Here is a 21692-nt window from a genome sequence, read left to right as displayed (position 1 = left end):
TTATGTATCTTTTAACAAGCATGTTATGGTATATATATATATATATATTAAACAGGGGCGGATTCCGGAGTTCGCGTAAGACGGGGCGCACTTTGGAAGTGCAACAGAGAACGTACGCTCTCTTCCCAAACCCACCTGGCTTCATTTTAAACCGCATATATTCTTGTTCTGAGGGAGGGTCGAACGTCAAAAGGTTCCAAGCCAAAGTTTCGCCCCCTGTAACGTTAAACGTCCTGGACCGCCCCTGTATGTTGACCTTGAGCTAGAATAGAAGCTACATATAAACAACGGAGCTAAAACGATTACCGACATTTTGCTATCGTGTAGTATGTGTACATAACACGCGTTGTATAGACCAAATAAGGAATTTATCCCGTTAAACGCGATCTACCTTAAAAGGTTTGTATCGCAAATACCAACTGGCTTGATGTTAACTTAGATTGTACAAATTACAGGGCATCGCGCTTAATATTGACCTCGGCCATATTTGACAATTGCAAGAAATCACACGTAAAAAGAGCTGCCCGACGCTACCTATAAATATACATATACCACATTTACAAATAACATTAATATATTAGAGATACGTGTTATTGTTAAACAACAAACATATATGTAGCCTAAAATCTTATTGGAATTACCTTATAAGGTATGAACTGCAACAAGTAAACTTCCAACGTAATGTTAGCTTACTAATAGATAATTTTGGAGTATAGGCCATTGCGCTACATATTGACCTAGGCCATATTTGCGAATTGCAAGATATCAGACACAAAAAGAGGACCGCCCGACTGTTTCAACGACGATACAGATATATTAAAATTATTTTTTGTATATCTACTACATTAAATAATAACATAAACTCATCAGATATAATGCATAACTATAACAAATAACCACACGTAGCTTCAACTGCTTGCAGAATATATCGACAAACAGTCTTCAACAAATATGTTTTATTGAGTAGTCTCTGTCATTTTCACAAGATGTTTACATTCAATCATCATCAATATCCATATGGCGGTGCCGTATATCGCAAGTCTATAAATACATAATCCTTCCTTCCTTCCTTCCTTCCTTCCTTCCTTCCTTCCTTCCTTCCTTCCTTCCTTCCTTCCTTCCTTCCTTCCTTCCTTCCTTCCTTCCTTCCTTCCTTCCTTCCTTCCTTCCTTCCTTCCTTCCTGCCTGCCTTCCTTCCTGCCTGCCTTCCTTCCTTCCTTCCTTCCTGCCTTCCTGCCTTCCTTCCTTCCTTCCTTCCTGCCTTCCTGCATTCCTTCCTCTTCCTTCCTTCCTTCCTGCCTTCCTGCATTCCTTACTTCCTTCCTGCCTTCCTTCCTTACTTCCTTCCTGCCTTCCTGCCTTCCTTCCTTCCTTCCTTCCTGCCTTCCTGCCTTCCTCCCTGCCTTCCTGTCTTCCTCCCTCCTCCCTTACTTCCTGCCTCCCTGCCTGCCTTACTTCCTGCCTTCCTGCCTTCCTGCCTGCCTCCCTCCCTCCCTCCCTCCCTTCCTGCCTCCCTCCCTCCCTCCCTCCCCTCCCCTCCCCCTTCCCTCCCTTCCCCTTAATCAAATCATTTTTCCTATTAATATGAAGAGCGAAAGCAGTGAAATCTTAAGTGAAAATAATGACTGCGTTTTATTTTGCCCAGTTGAGCTTTGGTGAACTTGCAATGAATGCCCATATTTCATTATTAGTGAGTCATACGCGCCGAGGTATAAAGCCATCAATGTCAACGATTGCGAGCAGAACAGTTCATAAGTTGTGCAATGATATATGCAGAAGGAATTGCGTATCTATTTATAAAATAGAATAATAATTATTAATAATCAATTTCATATACAAGGTAAGTGATTGTCAATTTTTCTTGCTAAATTTCTTCTTTATTTTCACTATCGATCGTTGTATTACAATCAGTTCATAAATACTTTTCAGCATACACGTCGAAATACGTCGAAATATATATAGCTTAGATAAACGTCAATGCGAGGATAACAGTATGGTGACATATTTCTACTACGTTGGTTTTAAAACTCAATTTATTTGAAATCTCTGAAGTGTAGTCTCTATTTCATATTTCAAAAAGAGGCCGGTACAGGATACGCCTACAATGGATATACTAGGACTATTTGATCTACCAAGATGGGCCGCTACCATTGTCTTCTTCCTGTTGACTGTCTGTTTGTAAGTAAATTCTTTACATTTAAGCGTTGTCTTATAAACTTATATGATCTAAAAGTACGTTACTGACACAATTATGCTATCAACTATTGTTGGTTGGTACCATGTAATAAAATTGTGGTCTTGTGGTGTGGAGGAGACCAGAGAATCTGGTGTAGACCCAATTTTAAGGGTCAGCGACAACCGATCAATTCGACTTGAGATTAAGCCAGGATTAGGCGGACTCCCCAACACCGATTGATGTATATTTCTAGGTTTTAAGGGAAATAACTCCTGCAATTTCCTTAAGTGCCATATGACCTTTTTCTTATTGACTGACACACGAACCAAACGATGAAATCATTCTTTTTCTTCTTCAGATTTAAACAAGATGCCAGTCCTTATTACGATCACACGTATTATTTAAAGAATCCGTTTTAAGAATGTCAGAACATCTCCTTCTCGAAACTTATTATTCCCTTATCACAGGATTAAGATATTAAGCTCAATATTTTTGTTTTTCAATAATTTGCGTAATATTTACTTCTTTGAGATTTTATCACAATAAACCATTTTTCACGTATCAAAATCCAATTTCAGTATATATTTCGGCTTATTGAAATAAGCGACTTAAGCCTGTTAAGCTTAAGAAGTTTTGAAAAATTCAGAGCATTAAAAGGCCTGTTTTTAGTTGAATATATTTGTAAGGGGTGTTATCTAATGTAAGTATGAGGAAGAAATGCACACCTTCATGTAACATGTCACTAAATTGTACAGGTGGTATAAAACGTCAGATCATACGCCACTGAAAGAAATAACAGAAGTTCACCTCCTTCACACCATTATGTGTCTCAAAATTGTGATTGATATCTTAACCATATATTGTGCCATAACAATGACTGACAGTATCTGAGTGTTTATATATTGTCTTAACACGTATCGAAATCTAAGTTGTCATTCAAAGGAATGTTATAAGCTATTAAACGTACAGTCGCACCCCGTTCGCTCGAACTCCCAGGGACCGGCGAAAATACCTCGAGCCTCGGAAAATTCGAGCCAAGCGGGAAGGTTTACCTTCAGTTATAATAGAGGAATCGGTCCTTTCATCTATCTCGAGCCAACGAGGAATTCGAGACAAGCGAGTTCGAGCCAACGGGTTTCGGCTGATACAATGATACTGACTGTTTTTTAACGTGTAGGTACACCTGGTACAAACAAAGCTACTTCAAAAGGATGGGAATCAAACAGAGGAAGACCTTCTTCTTTCTAGGGGACATGGTTGACATTGTTAAAAAGGTAAAAGCGGCCATATTTGAAACCGTATTATCAATATAAATTTACCATATGAGTAACCACACTACTGCTTTTAATCATTTACTTGAACTAATTTGTTCATAAGTTAAATAAAAATGACATTCTCTTTAAAAATCAATCTTCGATATTATAAATAGTAACAAAGGTGGTAAGGACACATTCATCTCTTAAATTAGAATCGATACCTAAATTGTTTTGTTTATTCTTTAACTTACACCTCTGAAAAGTTGTTTATTAATCTATTCTAAAGTGTATATAAACAGTTTTTAAAGCTATTGAATAAGGCATACTTGCACATTGAAAAGTTGGTAAATATGAGTTATAATAAAAGCCCCATCTATTCACTAGACAAACATTTCACTCTCAATATCACAAACACCGCCATTTATTTACAAAAAAACATAATAAAGATACAATGTCTTTAAAGGAGAGCTATTATTTTTTGGTTTAAATGCATTATTAGTTAAAACTAATTAACATTTTTTAATGAATTTTTCAATGAATAGATATGAAGCAACGATTTCCCTAGTTAAAATGCGCCAAAATATCTCAAATATTTTTGTAATATACTTAGTAGGTAAATCTAAATGTAAATTTGTATTGCACCCTTGAAAGGTCGGTTTGGCAAGATACCATATACTATTTATACAATTTAAACTGATCTAAATCAGCTTGCACAGCTCGTCAACCGACAATAAAGAGATTGAGATATTTTCGCTAACATGGATTCTATGCTTTATTGGAAAAAAAGATGCAGGAAACACGGTATTTCTACCTTATGAGACGATAGTTGATCACTGTAAATCTTTTCGCACTCACCAGTCATTTACTATTTGTGCATTTCGAGCTAATGAATACACGGTTACAATCTTGTTATCAGTTTTTTTTTCCCATCAATGCATTGACCAGTAAGTAGTTAGAGGTTTATTACTAACAATTAATGTTTGTTATACATGTCTATGTATTGATTCTTATAATACGAGTGTAACTTTAAGAAATAACCTCATTTTAAATGTCGGACCAATTTTTGTATTGGTAAAAGGGAATGACAAAGAGTGTTACTATTTTAAACAATACCTTGTAACTTTCCATGATAAATATTTCAGGGTATTGGATACCTTGACTTACAGGATTACAAGAAATATGGAAAAACTTTCGGGTAATTACCTAATTATAGTGATTCGTACAGTAGTTTAAACTACATTATACTCACATTCAATGCAATATATATATTTTTTTTTAATTATAGTAATTTAGTAAACAATCTATTTCCTTAGGACCTACACGGGAAACAGGCCAACATTGGTGATCAGTGACCCTGAAATCATCAAACAAATCACAGTGAAGCAGTTCGACAAATTCACCAACAGATCGGTGAGTGAATAAATCAGGCCCAATTCAAAATATTTGTAAGTTTCATTTTCATAAGGAATGTCTTGTTCATACGTTTCCTCATATATTGCATACTTCTTCAGAACAAATGTAGGTAATACGCGGCTCACTCAGACTGAAAGCCGTTGTGGACAATATACAATACGCAGCATGTTGACTGTTGTTTTACAATAGTTTTGAAATATTGCACATAGAGTAGAAGGCTATAGGGGCTTGACATCAGATGGTCTTAAATTAGGCCAATCCAGTATTTCCACAAAACAAGCCTAGACTCGTAATTACGAGCTAGTATGAGGCCGATGATCATTTTACATGATTCAGATAATATTTTGTCGTTGTTTCCGCTTAGTTTACCCGTTTAAAACAAGCGCACAATGCTTTCCAATTTTACGTTTTTATATTACGCGTTTGAAAGTCATGTAATTGGTACAGAAAATATACAAAAACTATTCATACATTAACTGGAATTCACGTGGAAGACTAGCCTAGTAAATCTCGGATGGGATTTTTTTTTTCTTTTTCCTTGCAATTGACGCATCTGGTGTCTAGTCCTGGTGTTTTTTAATGCTATTTTAAGAACGGGATATACATAACATAGATTCCGATATCCAATCCTTCTGTAATCGTGTTTAATTTTGCATAATATAGATGACTCTGGGAAATGATGACCAGCTTGACTTAAGTGGAAAAACTGCATATATGTGTTTATTGTAACTCACATTCTAGTCGAGTTTTGATGATGACATTTGTTGAATTTAATATCTTTTCGAAATGGAACATCCTTTTTTGAGTCTGTGACTTAATTTGAGACTGTTCGTAAGAATGGTCCCAAGAGTCCAGCAGTCTTCCATATATGCATTATTAAAGTTTACAGAGGGGTTTAATTTCGGTTTCATCCCACCTGTTGTTTTGAAACTTGCCATGTCATCTATTTCTTAATTTGTTTTTCAGCAAATGATAAACTTACCTGAGTTTTGGAAGTCAGCTGTTTCTCTTGCCGAGGGACACACGTGGAGGAACATAAGGCACACCCTCAGTCCAACTTTTACTTCCGGGAAAATGAGACATGTGAGTCTATGTTTAAGTTTAAGGTTCACTAGCGGGATGCAAGGCATGTGTGATGTTCCAGTTCATTAGATGGATGCAAAGCGCATGTAACAAATGCATAAGTAATGCTCAGTTGTCGTCACAAAATTGCCCACTTTTGGATTTAACTGCTTCAATGCGTTCAATGTTGTTATTTAGTGCTCAAAGAAATAAAACTACCAAAAATAGGCAATCTGCTTAAATTATCCAGAAATATTTGGAAAGATCATGTTGCTTACCTCAAACAATTAATTAAATTGTAAATAAAAAAGAAGGGAGCTGTCCCTTAATTTTTTTAATTTTTTTCCAAATTTTTTTTTAATTGTTGTCATTTTATTATTTAAGAATCAAATTGTTTTCGCTTTCAAAGTTACTTTATTCTAGTAAATTTAGAAAGTCAATAATAGGTTGCCAATACTTTTACTTCGCCCTAAAAAGCGCCTTACAGAGCTATACAACTTGAGCATGTACTTTGAAAAACGTGGTACCGAAATTCCGCTTGCTACAATTGAAACAATAGTAATGCTATTTATTTTTGGTTACTACGCCGTTCATGGCCATTAAATTATGCATTTCAATTTTGTCTCGTCCGGTTTGACAGTACAGACAAGTGTTATCGTGTTCTAGAACTCGAACTATACCGTGTTTAATGTATGTCAGTTAAATATAAATATGCTTTTCCGCTTTGTGATGTTATTTATGTATAGTAGTTTAGGATATTTTCTTATTTCTGTAGATGGGTCCATATTTGCAAAGATGTCTCGACGTTTTCCATGAAGTTCTCGACAAAAAAATTCAGGAGTGTCCGGAGGGTTTCGACATTGACTCGTAAGTAGCTATCTCATGCTCCTTGCAATCTAATATTCTTAGCAATCTCAAGATCTAAGCTATCTTATGACCATAGCCATCTCATGATCCAAGCTATCTCATCTTCATAGCTTGACTATGCTCCTAGCTATCTCATGCTCCCAGCTATCCCATGCTCCTAGCTATCTCATGCTCCTAGCTATCTCATCTTCCTAGCTTGACTATGCTCCTAGCTATCTCAGTCTAATGCTCCTAGTTATCTCATTCTCCTTGCTATATTATGATCCAAGCTCTGGCATGCTCCAAGCAATCTCATGCTCCTAGCAATCTCATGCTCCTAGCCATCTCATGCTCCTAGATGTCTCATGCTCCTAGCCATCTCATGCTCCTAGATGTCTCATGCTCCTAGCCATCTCATGCTCCTAGATGTCTCATGCTCCTAGCTATCTCATGTTCCTAGCTATCTCCACATCCTAGCTATTTCATGCTCCTAGCCTTCTCATGCTCATAGCTATCTCAGTATCCTAGCTATCTCATCACCTAGATATCTCATGCTTCTAGTTACCGTATTCTCTGAGCTATCCCATGCTCCAAGCTATCTTATGTTCTAAGCTATCTCATGATTTAAGCTATCTCATGCTCCTAGCTATCTCATGCTCCTAGCTAGCTCACGTTCCTAGCTTTCTCATTCTCCTAACTATCTCATGTTTCAAGCTATCTCATGCTCCTAGCTATCTCATACTCCTAGCTATCTCATCTTCCTAGCTTGACTATGCTCCTATCTCAGTATCCTTGCTATATTATGTTCCTAGCTATCTCATGTTCCTAGCTATCTTATGTTCCTAGCTATCTCATGTTCCAAACTATCTCATGTTCCAAGTTATCTCTTGCTCCTAGCTATCTCATGTTCCAAGCTATCTCATGCTACTAGCTACCTCATGCGCCTAGCTATCTCATGTTTCATGCTATCTCATGCTCCTAGCTATCTCATGTTCCTAGCTATACCATTCTCCTAACTATCTCATTTTCTAAGCTATCTCATGGTCCTAGCTATCTTTTGATCCTAGCTATCTCATGCTCCTAGCTATCTTATAATCCTAGCTGTCTCATGCTCCTAGCTATCTCATACTCCTAACTATCTCATGTTCTAAGATATCTCATGTTCCTAGCTATTTCATGATCCTAGCTATCTCATGCTCCTAGCTATCTTATTTGCATTATACATGAGAACACAAATGCAAAATCCCACTATGAACTTTTAAAAGCCACAATGATCCAAAGCATACGCTGACAATTAACACAATCCACAACAAAGCTTTGAATCGGGCTCAAGGATACACGTTCTCCTAGACCGGGAAATCCGGGTAGCGCGGTGGGGCGAAATAAAGCGATTTTTGAATTTTCAGCATAATTATAATTGCGCACAATAAAGGATGGCTTAAAAAATGTTGTTGTTCATGCCAATGTATGATTATATTTAACACCTTTGACTTTAAAGATACAAACTAAAAGGCATTTATTAAGGTACATATTATAACAAATGAGCCTTTATAAATGTTGTTTTATTTTTTATTGTATTTTTATTGGCTACGTGGCCACAAATTTGCCCATGCATATAAGTCAAATGAGTTTAACACGATATTGCATTTAAATAAAAACATCTTTTTTGTATCAACCTATACGTGTGGGGGCCTTATGTGTGGGATAAAAATATTCAAAACAATCAATTACAAAGAGGATATTAAATGTTTTCTTCGCTGTAAGATCGTAATATAGTTCACCGAGTTAGCACCAAAGGTATATTTGACGAGTGGGGTATATTCAATAAATGCGTATATACAGTATACCAATATACACATTTGGTGTTCCAGAATTGAAATATAAAGCAATCTTACACTGCAAACAATTTTTTTACTTTTAAATCGATAAGAAGACATTCAATTTTAGCTCGCAAAATTGCTTACAACAACGTGTTCATGAAAGACGTCGTTAAAATTGTGTCCCTGTCCTGAGCGCGCTGTTTTTTTTTCATTTAAAAGTATTATAAAGAGCAGACTAAAACCTTAAAACAGTGAATTATCATATTATTTTACTGATAAATCTCTACAAATCGCCGGAAAGCATAAAATAAATATTTATAAACATCACCGGAAAGCATATAATAAATATCTATAAACATCTTCGAAAAGCATGTAATAAATCTCTATAAACATCTCCGGAGAGAATATCATAAATCTCTATAAACATATCCGGAAAGAAAATCATAAATCTCTATAAACATCTCCGGAGAGAATATCATAAATCTCTATAAACATATCCGGAAAGAAAATCATAAATCTCTATAAACATCTCCGGAGAGAATATCATAAATCTCTATAAACATCTCCGGAGAGAATATCATAAATCTCTATAAACATCTCCGGAGAGAATATCATAAATCTCTAAAAACATCTCCGGAGAGAATATCATAAATCTCTATAAATATCTCCGGAGAGAATATCAAAAATCTCTATAAACATATGCGGAAAGAATATCATAAATCTCTATAATCATCTCCGGAAAGAATATCATATATCTCTAAAATCATCTCCGAAAAGCATATAATAAATCTCTATAATCATCTCCGGAAAGAATATCATAAATCTCTTTAAACATATCCGGAGAGAATATCATAAATCTCTATAAACATCTCCGGAAAGAATATCATAAATCTCTATAAACATATCCGGAAAGAATATCATAAATCTCTATAAACATATCCGGAAAGAATATCATAAATCTCTATAAACATCCCCGGAGAGAATATTATAAATCTCTATAAACATATCCGGAGAGAATATCATAAATCTCTATAAACATATCCGGAAAGAATATCATAAATCTCTATAATCATCTCCGGAAAGAATATCATAAATCTCTATAATCATCTCCGAAAAGCATATAATAAATCTCTATAATCATCTCCGGAAAGAATATCATAAATCTCTATAAACATATCCGGAAAGAATATTATAAATCTCTATAATCATATCCGGAAAGAAAATCCGGAAAGAATATCATAAATCTCTATAAACATCTCCGGAAAGAATATCATAAATCTCTATAAACATCCCCGGAGAGAATATCATAAATCTCTATAAACATATCCGGAAAGAATATTATAAATCTCTATAATCATATCCGGAAAGAAAATCCGGAAAGAATATCATAAATCTCTATAATTATCTCCGGAAAGAATATTATAAATCTCTATAAACATATCCGGAAAGAAAATCCGGAAAGAATATCATAAATCTCTATAATCATATCCGGAAAGAATATCATAAATCTCTATAATCATCTCCGGAAAGAATATCATAAAACTCTATAATCATCTCCGGAAAGAATATCATAAATCTCTATAAACATATCCGGAAAGAATATTATAAATCTCTATAATCATCTCCGGAAAGAATATCATAAATCTCTATAATCATCTCCGGAAAGAATATCATAAATCTCTATAAACATATCCGGAAAGAATATCATAAATCTCTATAATCATCTCCGGAAAGAATATCATAAATCTCTATAATCATCTCCGGAAAGAATATCATAAATCTCTATAAACATATCCGGAAAGAATATCATAAATCTCTATAATCATCTCCGGAAAGAATATTATAAATCTCTATAATCATCTCCGGAAAGAATATCATAAATCTCTATAATCATCTCCGGAAAGAATATCAATAAACATCTCCGGAAAGAATATATAAATCTCTATAAACATCTCCGAAAATCATATAATAAATCTCTATAATCATCTCCGGTAAACATATTATAAATTATTATATACATCTCCGGAAAGCAAATAATAAAAATAGCGGCCATCTTTCAAACAAGCACACGACAGAATATCGCAAGACCAAGAATAACAAGGGGGTGTCACACTTGTGGTTTCACTAACAATTGAATGTTAAGGGAGTGTCACACTTTGAGTTTCACTTACAATTTATTGTTAAGGGGGAGTCACACTTGTGGTTTCACTAACAATTGAATGTTAAGGGAGTGTCACACCGGGTTTCACTTACAATTGAATGTTAAGGGAGTGTCACACTGGGTTTCACTTACCATTGAATGTTAAGGAGTGTCACACTGGGTTTCACATACCATTGAATGTTAAGGGAGTGTCACACTGGGTTTCACTAACAATTGAATGTTAAGAGGGTGTCACACTGGGTTTCACTTACATTTGAATGTTAAGGGAGTGTCACACTGGGTTTCACTAACAATTGAATGTTAAGGCAGTGTCACACTGGGTTTCACTTACATTTGAATGTTAAGGGAGTGTCACACTGGGTTTCACTTACAATTGAATGTTAAGGGAGTGTCACACTGGGTTTCACTAACAATTGAATGTTAAGGCAGTGTCACACTGGGTTTCACTTACATTTGCATGTTAAGGGAGTGTCACACTGGGTTTCACTTACCATTGAATGTTAAGGCAGTGTCACACTGGGTTTCACTTACCATTGAATGTTAAGGCAGTGTCACACTGGGTTTCACTTACCATTGAATGTTAAGGGAGTGTCACACTGGGTTTCACTTACATTTGAATGTTAAGGGAGTGTCACACTGGGTTTCACTAACAATTGAATGTTAAGGCAGTGTCACACTGGGTTTCACTAACAATTGAATGTTAAGGGAGTGTCACACTGGGTTTCACTTACCATTGAATGTTAAGGGAGTGTCACACTGGGTTTCACTTACCATTGAATGTTAAGGCAGTGTCACACTGGGTTTCACTTACCATTGAATGTTAAGGCAGTGTCACACTGGGTTTCACTTACATTTGAATGTTAAGGGAGTGTCACACTGGGTTTCACTTACATTTGAATGTTAAGGGAGTGTCACACTGGGTTTCACTAACAATTGAATGTTAAGGCAGTGTCACACTGGGTTTCACTTACCATTGAATGTTAAGGCAGTGTCACACTGGGTTTCACTTACCATTGAATGTTAAGGGAGTGTCACACTGGGTTTCACTTACATTTGAATGTTAAGGGAGTGTCACACTGGGTTTCACTAACAATTGAATGTTAAGGCAGTGTCACACTGGGTTTCACTAACAATTGAATGTTAAGGGAGTGTCACACTGGGTTTCACTTACCATTGAATGTTAAGGCAGTGTCACACTGGGTTTCACTTACATTTGAATGTTAAGGCAGTGTCACACTGGGTTTCACTTACATTTGAATGTTAAGGGAGTGTCACACTGGGTTTCACTTACATTTGCATGTTAAGGGAGTGTCACACTGGGTTTCACTTACATTTGCATGTTAAGGGAGTGTCACACTGGGTTTCACTAACAATTGAATGTTAAGGCAGTGTCACACTGGGTTTCACTTACCATTGAATGTTAAGGGAGTGTCACACTGGGTTTCACTTACATTTGAATGTTAAGGGAGTGTCACACTGGGTTTCACTTACAATTGAATGTTAAGGGAGTGTCACACTTTTGGTTTCACTTACATTTGCATGTTAAGGCAGTGTCACACTGGGTTTCACTAACAATTGAATGTTAAGGCAGTGTCACACTGGGTTTCACTTACCATTGAATGTTAAGGGAGTGTCACACTGGGTTTCACTTACATTTGAATGTTAAGGGAGTGTCACACTGGGTTTCACTTACAATTGAATGTTAAGGGAGTGTCACACTTTTGGTTTCACTTACATTTGCATGTTAAGGGAGTGTCACACTGGGTTTCACTTACATTTGAATGTTAAGGGAGTGTCACACTGGGTTTCTCTTACAATTGAATGTTAAGGGAGTGTCACACTTTGGGTTTCACTTACAACAGAATGTTAAGGGAGTGTCACACTGGGTTTCACTTACAATTGAATGTTAAGGGAGTGTCACACTGGGTTTCACTTACCATTGAATGTTAAGGGAGTGTCACACTGGGTTTCACTTACAATTGAATGTTAAGGGAGTGTCACACTGGGTTTCACTTACATTTGAATGTTAAGGGAGTGTCACACTGGGTTTCACTTACAATTGAATGTTAAGGGAGTGTCACACTTTGGGTTTCACTTACAACAGAATGTTAAGGGAGTGTCACACTTTGGGTTTCACTTACAACAGAATGTTAAGGGAGTGTCACACTGGGTTGCACTTACAGTTTATTGTTAAGGGAGTGTCACACTGGGTTTCACTTACATTTGCATGTTAAGGGAGTGTCACACTGGGTTTCACTTACATTTGAATGTTAAGGGAGTGTCACACTGGGTTTCACTTACAATTGAATGTTATGGGAGTGTCACACTTTGGGTTTCACTTACAACAGAATGTTAAGGGAGTGTCACACAGGGTTTCATTTACAAACATCCAATAAACTTTACCAGACTTACCAATACAAATTATTCATTAAGAAGTATACATCACGACATCGCTAAAATATGTATTTGAAAAAGAGATCGTAAGATAATTGCTGTGATAAAATGTATGCATTTGTATGTATAACACACTCAACATCCGCAAAAGCCAACAGTCCGATCCATGGAATGGCTCACGAAGTCTATGCATTTAGGCCCTTTAATGTCAAACTGAACGACCAACTTGTATTATAACAAAAACGGATCGAACGTGCTTTTGTGTGTTTCTTTCGATTTGATTTCGATAGAAAACATTCCTACGTTTCGCATACTTGTACCCATACCGCAAAAGTGACGTCATCTCGGTTCCCCTGGCAACCAACTTCTGGAGGAGTACACTTCTGCTGGTGCGTTTACTACCGGTGCTCATTCACTTATAATAATAAAGCTTTGCTTATTTCTTGTGATTTCCGATTATATTACTCAAACCTTTCCTGGGTATTTTCAGCGCGGTCCGTGGATACACGATGGACGTTATATGTAGTACTGGGTTCGGAACGGAAGTCAGCGCCCAGACAGACCCTGACAATCCGTTTAACAAACACGCCAAAGCCGCCTTGACGTTTAACCCAGTCAGCCCTACGTTTCTCTTTCTTGGTAAACCAGTATTAAATGTGCAGAACTTTCATTTCTTTCATAATTGATTTGCAACAAATAGTAGCCATGTCGATAAAAATATAAAACACTTGTAAATCACTATTAAGTCCGTATCCAGAGAATCAACCAATACAAGTGGCCATTTTCGACCGTAGTAAAAAATAACATTAAATGGGCTCGTACCTTCAGCTCATGGGTCAGAGGTGGCTAGCATTGCCACCAGACAATTCCAACACATTAATAAGCACGTAGTCTTTAAAACCAGCTTTGGCTTAAAAGAGTTCTGTATGATTTTTATCTATTTGTTTGTTCAAGATATCGGTGTATTTCAAAACATATTTATTGACAAAATACGTTTCTGTTTCAGTCTTCTTTCCTGATATTGCGGGGGCTTTTCCAAAACTGTTTCCTACGAATTTCGTACCAAAAGACTCGCTCGATTTCTTCATTGATGCTTCAAAATCATTTATTGCCGAAAGAAAAAACAGTAGCTCGGTAAGTTCGAGTCGTTGCATCTTTAGAATCTTGTTGAGCTTTTCGGGCAAAAAATATTTTAATGCATCTATTCTTACTGTCAATTAATATGCTCAATCAAGAGAAGACTGCTTTGTTGATTCATGATCAGTTTCCGTAAAATATGCTTTCACTGTTATTAATAGAGATTATATTTATCGTGCATATACTTTATCAAGAAACACAGAGACCTTTTACAACTGATGGTAAATGCCCAGATTGGTGAAGACGAGAAAACACCAAATGAAACTCGAACACAAGGTACGATCTTATACCGTTGCATTGCATGCTATAGTGAATACATTAATATTCGAAGTACATTTGATTTACCTCTAGAGGTATTTAAACCTATAGCATAGTAGGTGTTTTATTAACTATATATACAAATATACATGTAGCTGATCAAAAGTCAAATGTAAATCTTAAATTTGTCCTCTCCCAGGTTTAACAGATACCGAGATCATTGCCAACTCCATCGTCTTTATGTTGGCCGGCTTTGACACCACTGCCTCAACAATAGCATGGATGCTTTATGAACTTGCAATGAATCCAGATGCCCAGGAAAAACTCATAAATTCCATTGACCAGGAAATCGGCGAGGTATGTGTTAAATAATTCACACGTTCATAGATTCCATTTACCAAGAAATCGGCGAGGTGTGCGTTTAATGAATCATATGCTCATAGATTCCATTGATCAAAATCAGCTTGGGATGTGTTAAATGATTCGCTTTTTTAAACACCTAACCTTAGTGAATTTATTGCTGTCTTAATAAGCGGGTGGAATGTAGCTTTGACAATGTTTCACGTATACCATAAGTATCAATGAACGTTATCAATGAATAAGAAGCTATTAATACCATATGTCTTGGTGTACGTTTATTGCTCTAAAGGATTGCTCCTCCTAAACGTTTTCTTTATAATTGATATTCGATTATTCCATTCGAATATGTATGTCTAATATCATGTCATTTGTATACCTTTACAAATTGCGGGACTGGTGTCATTATGGATGTGAACGCAGTTGGGCTGGTTAACGTATGAAAAGTTTATGACTGGGTTTGTCCCTGTAGTTCCTGAAATACTGAAACAACACTAAAGATGCAAAACAATTCAGTTGCTATAGTATTCATTGCTCCTTTCATAAACAATTTACAATCTTACAAAGTTTTTTTAAAAGGATTGTCATTGGCAAATCTTTTCTCGAAGCTTTATGACCATTGGTTTTCTCATGTTTCCATAGCAACCATGGATTTCGTTCCGATATATTTTGACTACATTCATAGTCCTTGTTTAAATCGGCACAAAGTATTAAAAAAACAAAAATGAATCATCATTTCATTCTAAGTGTATGTCCTTAAAGATTCTGTATTAAGAAAATAATTTAAATTATAAGCTAGTTGTAATATTGATACGTTAATTTTGCACTTCATTTGAATACTGTTCTTTCATAACGACGTCATGTGAATGACGTCATATTTAGTACAGTGCGACCAACAATATGATTGATATAATGTTGAAATAACTTGTTTCACAATCGTTTAAAAATATATATGTTTCAACTAAATCTAGTAATCAAATGCGAAACACATGGTCTCACGTTTCATACACAATTTTGGTGACATCATCATGACATTTTCAGAATTACTTCCTGAAATGTCATTTACTTCAAATACCTCAAAACACTGTGATAGCAAATATATGTCCAGAGGCCTAAAACCGCGTGATGCGGCTCATACATGTAAATCGATGTAAATCAATTCAGTTGCTATAGTATGCAATGCTCCTTTCTATATCCAACTTACAAACGTTTGCACATGCATTGTAATATTTTCAGAGTAAGCTCTCCTACGATAACGTGTTTAACATGCGCTACATGGACATGGTAATGTCAGAGACACTGCGCGTGCACCCCATAGTGCAAAGGTAATTTGTGTAACAGAATAAAGACTCCAGTCAATCAAACAACCAGTTTATCAGTTGTCGATACTTCTGCGGATGCAATGAATGCATCTATCATTATTTTTTTATGTTTGAAATTGTTAACACTTCGAAATACCGTTGTTGGAGATTTAAATGTTCAATCTCATATGCTTGCGTTGTTTAAAGAGGTAATGATTTACCTTCATGTAATGCATTCTTAAGATGCTTAATTAGCGTTTTTCTTTCTGTACAGAATAAACAGAGACGCATCTGAAGATATTGAAATCAATGGATTGAAAATCAAGAAGGGCATGGATTGTACCTATTGTCCGTCAATACTGCACTTTGCCGAAGAGTATTGGGATGAGCCAAACAAGTTTGATCCGGAAAGGTGGGTCCTTTTCCTTTTTTTTCTTAACGAAAATGACGTTTGACAGGTTAAGCAATATAAAGTTGGCATGCTTGAACTAGCAGTATAGGTATTACGTAATTTGAGATTTTTTTAAATAAGCAATACTTTGTCATAAAGTGACAAAATACTATAGTCTACATTAGAGCACAAACAGAGAAATGCATGGGTTGCCGGGGCGTTATCAGCGAGCTTTCTTGATTCAAAACTACTTGTGTTTTTTTATTGAAATCGCGATTATGACCGTTTCATAGATTTTAACATTTGGATTTTATAAAATATTGTGTGTCATTGTATTCATCGTTTTAATTGACAACAAAAGTTTCTCTTAAAAGATATTGCGTTTCAGTGAAATATAATAAAATTGAAACTGTCAAATTACAATATCGGTATTTGTTTTCAAAGACTAAGCCAGATATCGTTGTCTGTCTTGACATAAGGCTTCATATAAAGTACAACAATTTGCATTTATATGAGAACCTACAAAACAAACACAACTGTAGCTATGCTTTGTTCACCGCAGCTTTAAATGGCCATATTTTTAAGAAATAGGAGTATATATATAGAAATATGTTATTTTGAGCTATATTGTTCGCATATGGTGTCCGGCTGCGTCGATTTTTACGCGATTATATATTTGTTCTCGGGTCATATTAAGTGGAATAAAAAATGAACGCTTTCCGCCACCTTCGGTACAAAAACCAAACACCAATGTATGGCTTACAGTCGTAACGTTTTTTGGAATATTTGCATTAAGTACCACAAACTTCTCTTGGTAGAAATATGAAACTTTATTTCGTTCATTTTAAAATGAACATAAATTCTAAATAATGAATAAGCAAAGATTACGAACTGTTTATAGCAAATGATAGAAATATGCAAAACTTATACCGTCTTCCAATGTTTATTTATCAGATACTCCACATGAACTTGCATGCAACAAATAAATCAACAATTAGAATGAGTTAGTTACGAAATAACCGTTTACAAACATGGTAACATTTTATTATAAACATGTATGTGTATTTTGAACTATTTTTCTCTCTGGTTCGGTCAAACGTATGAAATGAGTTTCAATTTGAAAGAAAGGCCAAAACGAAAATATTAAAGGACGCTTCCTTCAGGCTCATTACAAGGTTAAATAATCATGTAATGGCAGCAAATCGGTATTCAAAGTATTTAAGACTATTTTCAGAAAGCTTTCAGATTAAGTTTATATATTCTTTAAGTTGAACAAACTACAATAAGCAACTGTCAACTAATAAAATTCATATTTCTGACCCTTTGATAAAAGAACTCCCTTGAAATTATTTCGATAACAATTATTGAAAACTGGTTAAAAACCTTGTGTTAAAATTTACCGCTTAAAAAAATATAAATATCATTAGCCCACTTCATTTTTGGTCAGTGCAGAATAAAATGACAATGGGGCCATAGAAGTCACGACCTAAACGCTGTGCTCCCACGCTTGAATAACTTAAAGATGTACTCTTACACCCAGATAAGATTAACCACATTAACATATACTGTTTTAATGTTCAAAAACGGATGAATATATTCGAAAACAATGGTTCTTATGAAGGATACCGAGTTTAATTTGAAAGAAATGAGCATAAAACACGCTATTTCTACCTTATGAGACTATCGTAGACCACAGTAAATATTTTAACATTCACCAATCATGCTACACGATTACAATATTTTTTATCAGTTATTAATATTTTCCATTACTGCATTATTTAGTAAGAAGTTAAAGGTTAATCATTTAAAATTGATGTTTGTCATATATGTGTATGTACTCATTTTGAATAAGAGTGCTACTTTAACCGCATCAAGTTGTCCAGTAAGCGTGCATTGAAATGTGTGTTTTCTTCTGTCAGAATGGGGTAGTTTAAGGCATCTCCACATATCGTAAAACCAAGGTTTTATTAAAAAAAAAACACAACCTTTATCAATCAAACATTTTCGATGGAATTTTCAGAAAATATGAGTAGCAATGCATTGAATTCTAAGCGAAAGGAATTTTAGAAAATCAGTTCTTTTTCAGCATACATTTATTGTCAATCAAATTGAACTAACATATTTTTAATTTGCCAGGACAGTTATTCTGTCCGGGTTTAGTGCCTTTTCATTTCTAAATTATACTAGTATATAAATCGAGTTGGTTTGAGGAATTCGTTATCATTATATATTATGTTCGGAAACATTCTAGGTTTTCTCCCGAAAACAAGGACCGCATCAACGAATATGCCTACATGCCGTTTGGTCTTGGTCCAAGAAACTGTATTGGTATGAGGCTGGCGCAGCTAGAGGTAAAGATGACCATCATCAGCCTTCTCCAGAAATACAGGATCCACAAAACGGACCAACTTCAGGTATGTACGTTATGTATAGTGTTATGACGCTGCTTAAGGTGAAGAAGACAAACCTTTTGCAGAAAGAGTCCACAAGAGTCTGTACAGTGTTATGTACAGTATTTTGGCACAGCTTGAAGTGAAGGTAACCATCATAAGCCTTCTCCAGAAATACATGATCCACAAAACGGTATGTTACGGTTATGTTCAGCGTAAGAATATATGCAGATCAATGTATAGATTTATGACAGTAAGAGGATGAACATGACCATCATAAGCCTTCTGTAGAGGTACATGGTCAATAAGACTGATCAACTTCAGGTATGTATGTTAAGTATTATGACACTTTTAAAAGTGAAGATGACCATCATAAGCCTTTTTAAGAAATACAGAGAATTATACTTCCACAAGTCTTCATGTATGAATGATGTACAGTGTGAGAACATAATTAGAGGTGGCGATGACCATCATAAGCCTTTTGCAGAAATACGGGAACAACATGACTTTTTATGTCACACATGCAATTCAAAAGAAGCGCAATGTGTTCCTCTTGTAGCCATTATCGAATTCATATATTAAAAGAATGTATTCTAAGAAGTGTGTAAGTACCGTCAGTGGATCAATATCCAAATGATGATAGTTGATAGCAGATTATTTATTTCTGTAACAATGCAGCTAAATAAGAATGTTGAGTTTGTCTAATGCAACAGTACCCAGTTAATTTTACTGTCTCAATGAAACGACGGACCCGTAATTATCTATTCGAATCTTAGTTTAACATAATGTTTAGCAGCATAGTCAAAGTTGCGTCTGTTTGACAATTAATTTAAAGACACCCGTAGTAGGTAACGATGGACACATTCATCAGTAATAGGAAAACTAAAAAAGCCTTTATGGTTAAACTATATATCAAGTCACCATTGAAAAGCGAAATATAATCCAGTAAGAGTATATATGTCTCACCAACAGGTACCGATGCCCTCTGATAAGGCATCTGGCGGCATCAACAAACCTGGGAAGCCCATACACCTGCGATTTGAAAGAAGGAAGTGACGTCAATCCCGAAATACCAAAAAACAATGTGACCGTTTATAAAGAAACGAACAAACATGGGCGTTTTGCAACGTTTTTTACAATACATTATTAAACAAGTTTCAAGACATCATATGACATAAGTATAGTATTGATAAAACCATTGATGTAATCTATGCAAGTTAGTTGCCGCTATTTGAGTAACATTCCTTCGAGATAGACGAATTTCTTCTATTCTACAGTATCTTTTTACCAGATAGTATCTGATTTATGACAAATATTGCCACTAGCAAAGGAATACAGGTAATGCTTTAGAGTATAATCATTATTGCATATCAACCATCAGTGGTTGTAATACGGCATTTTGACTTGTAGAATGTATTGAGCTATGTATATTTTGAGGATATGACAATATCCAGAACAGAGTGTGTGTTTATTTTTATAGGATGCATATTGGTCAGTTAAAATAGTTTTACGAAAGTTGCAATACGCTGGTCATTCGAAGATTTGGTTTCATTTTCTCTATTTGTTACTATTAAGAACATACAATGCAAACGTGGTCCTATAAAGTGATGCATTGTGGAAAATATATTTAAGTTAATTGTTTTGCTTTTTCTTTTGTGCATTTCTGTTAATATTTCTTTCTATATAGTATAGCATCAACGTTTTCAATCTTGCTAAAGATTTCACTTTCCTTTAATATCGATTAGTTTTCATTGATTGTATACTCAGTCATAAGTTGTTGTTTTTTTATTTAGAATTAGTTTTATATGATGAAATAAAAGCATAGACAGGATTCTGTTGTTCGGACTTTCAGTATTGAGAGGAGTGCACACCCATTAAGGGCCTTCCACAGTGAAAACGTCTTTTAAAGGACCAAAACATAAAGTGTTTCCAAATATCTTTTTTATTACGTCTTGATGTTCAATAATTTTCAAGCATAATACATACACCCTTTCTAAATTTTTAGGTGCCGAGAAATTAATAACGAAGTTTTATCAGATATCAATCAAAAAGAATTTGCATTTTTTTCAGAAATTTCTTCATACGAAATTGATATGTTTTGTTTCAAAATGACTACCAAATCAATTGCATTGCCAAAAATGTACATGATGCAGATATTTAAATTTGGTGCAGGGCTAACTTTTAATAGTTCACATATGGGCAGTCTTTATGACAAATGATCCACGGTTTGTTATAAGTGGCGATCATATTTTATGAAGGCATCCATAAGAGCAGATTTTTAGAGAAAAAAATACAAGATAACCTGATTTTTTCCCATGACTTTATATAATTTGTAATTTGGAGTTAGACATCAAACACAAAAAAATAACATATTATTTGCTGGTGACAACATTCTAGTAAAAATCATAATTAAACTATAATTGATAAATAAAATGATACCATGGCAACCACATTACAATTCAATACAATATGAAACACATTAGGGGATCAAACTAGAGCTCTTAAAAACTAATCAAAATACAAAAGTCTTGGCATTAAAAGCTACCAGAAATACAAAACTACAGGCATTAAAAACTACTCAAATCATAAAAGTCTAGGCATTAAAAACTACTCAAATTGCTAAAGTTAAGGCAGTCACTTTAGAAATACCCTTTAAAAGGTAAGAATTAGTATAAAAACACTTCTGTTGCTGGTGTGATTTAAGTCCAGAGTGGTTCAGTGTTGTGCAAG

The 21692-nt window shown here is 35.1% G+C and overlaps 1 protein-coding gene across 1 annotated transcript; it reads left to right on the top strand.

Moving 5' to 3' along the window:
- Positions 1-1702: 1702 nt before the first annotated feature.
- Positions 1703-20793, top strand: LOC128225970 (cytochrome P450 3A24-like). Its single transcript, XM_052935897.1, has 15 exons — positions 1703-1840; positions 2081-2178; positions 3354-3450; positions 4575-4627; positions 4746-4842; positions 5812-5928; positions 6683-6774; positions 13619-13767; positions 14135-14262; positions 14460-14541; positions 14723-14880; positions 16117-16205; positions 16456-16593; positions 18824-18986; positions 19935-20793. Exons 2-15 carry the CDS (start codon positions 2105-2107, stop codon positions 20016-20018), a joined length of 1521 nt encoding a protein of 506 aa, XP_052791857.1. The 5' UTR covers positions 1703-1840; positions 2081-2104; the 3' UTR covers positions 20019-20793.
- Positions 20794-21692: the final 899 nt, after the last annotated feature.

Source organism: Mya arenaria, chromosome 1 (genome assembly GCF_026914265.1).
Source record: "Mya arenaria isolate MELC-2E11 chromosome 1, ASM2691426v1".
Lineage (NCBI taxonomy): Eukaryota > Metazoa > Mollusca > Bivalvia > Myida > Myidae > Mya > Mya arenaria.
This window is presented reverse-complemented; position numbering and strand designations above follow the sequence as displayed.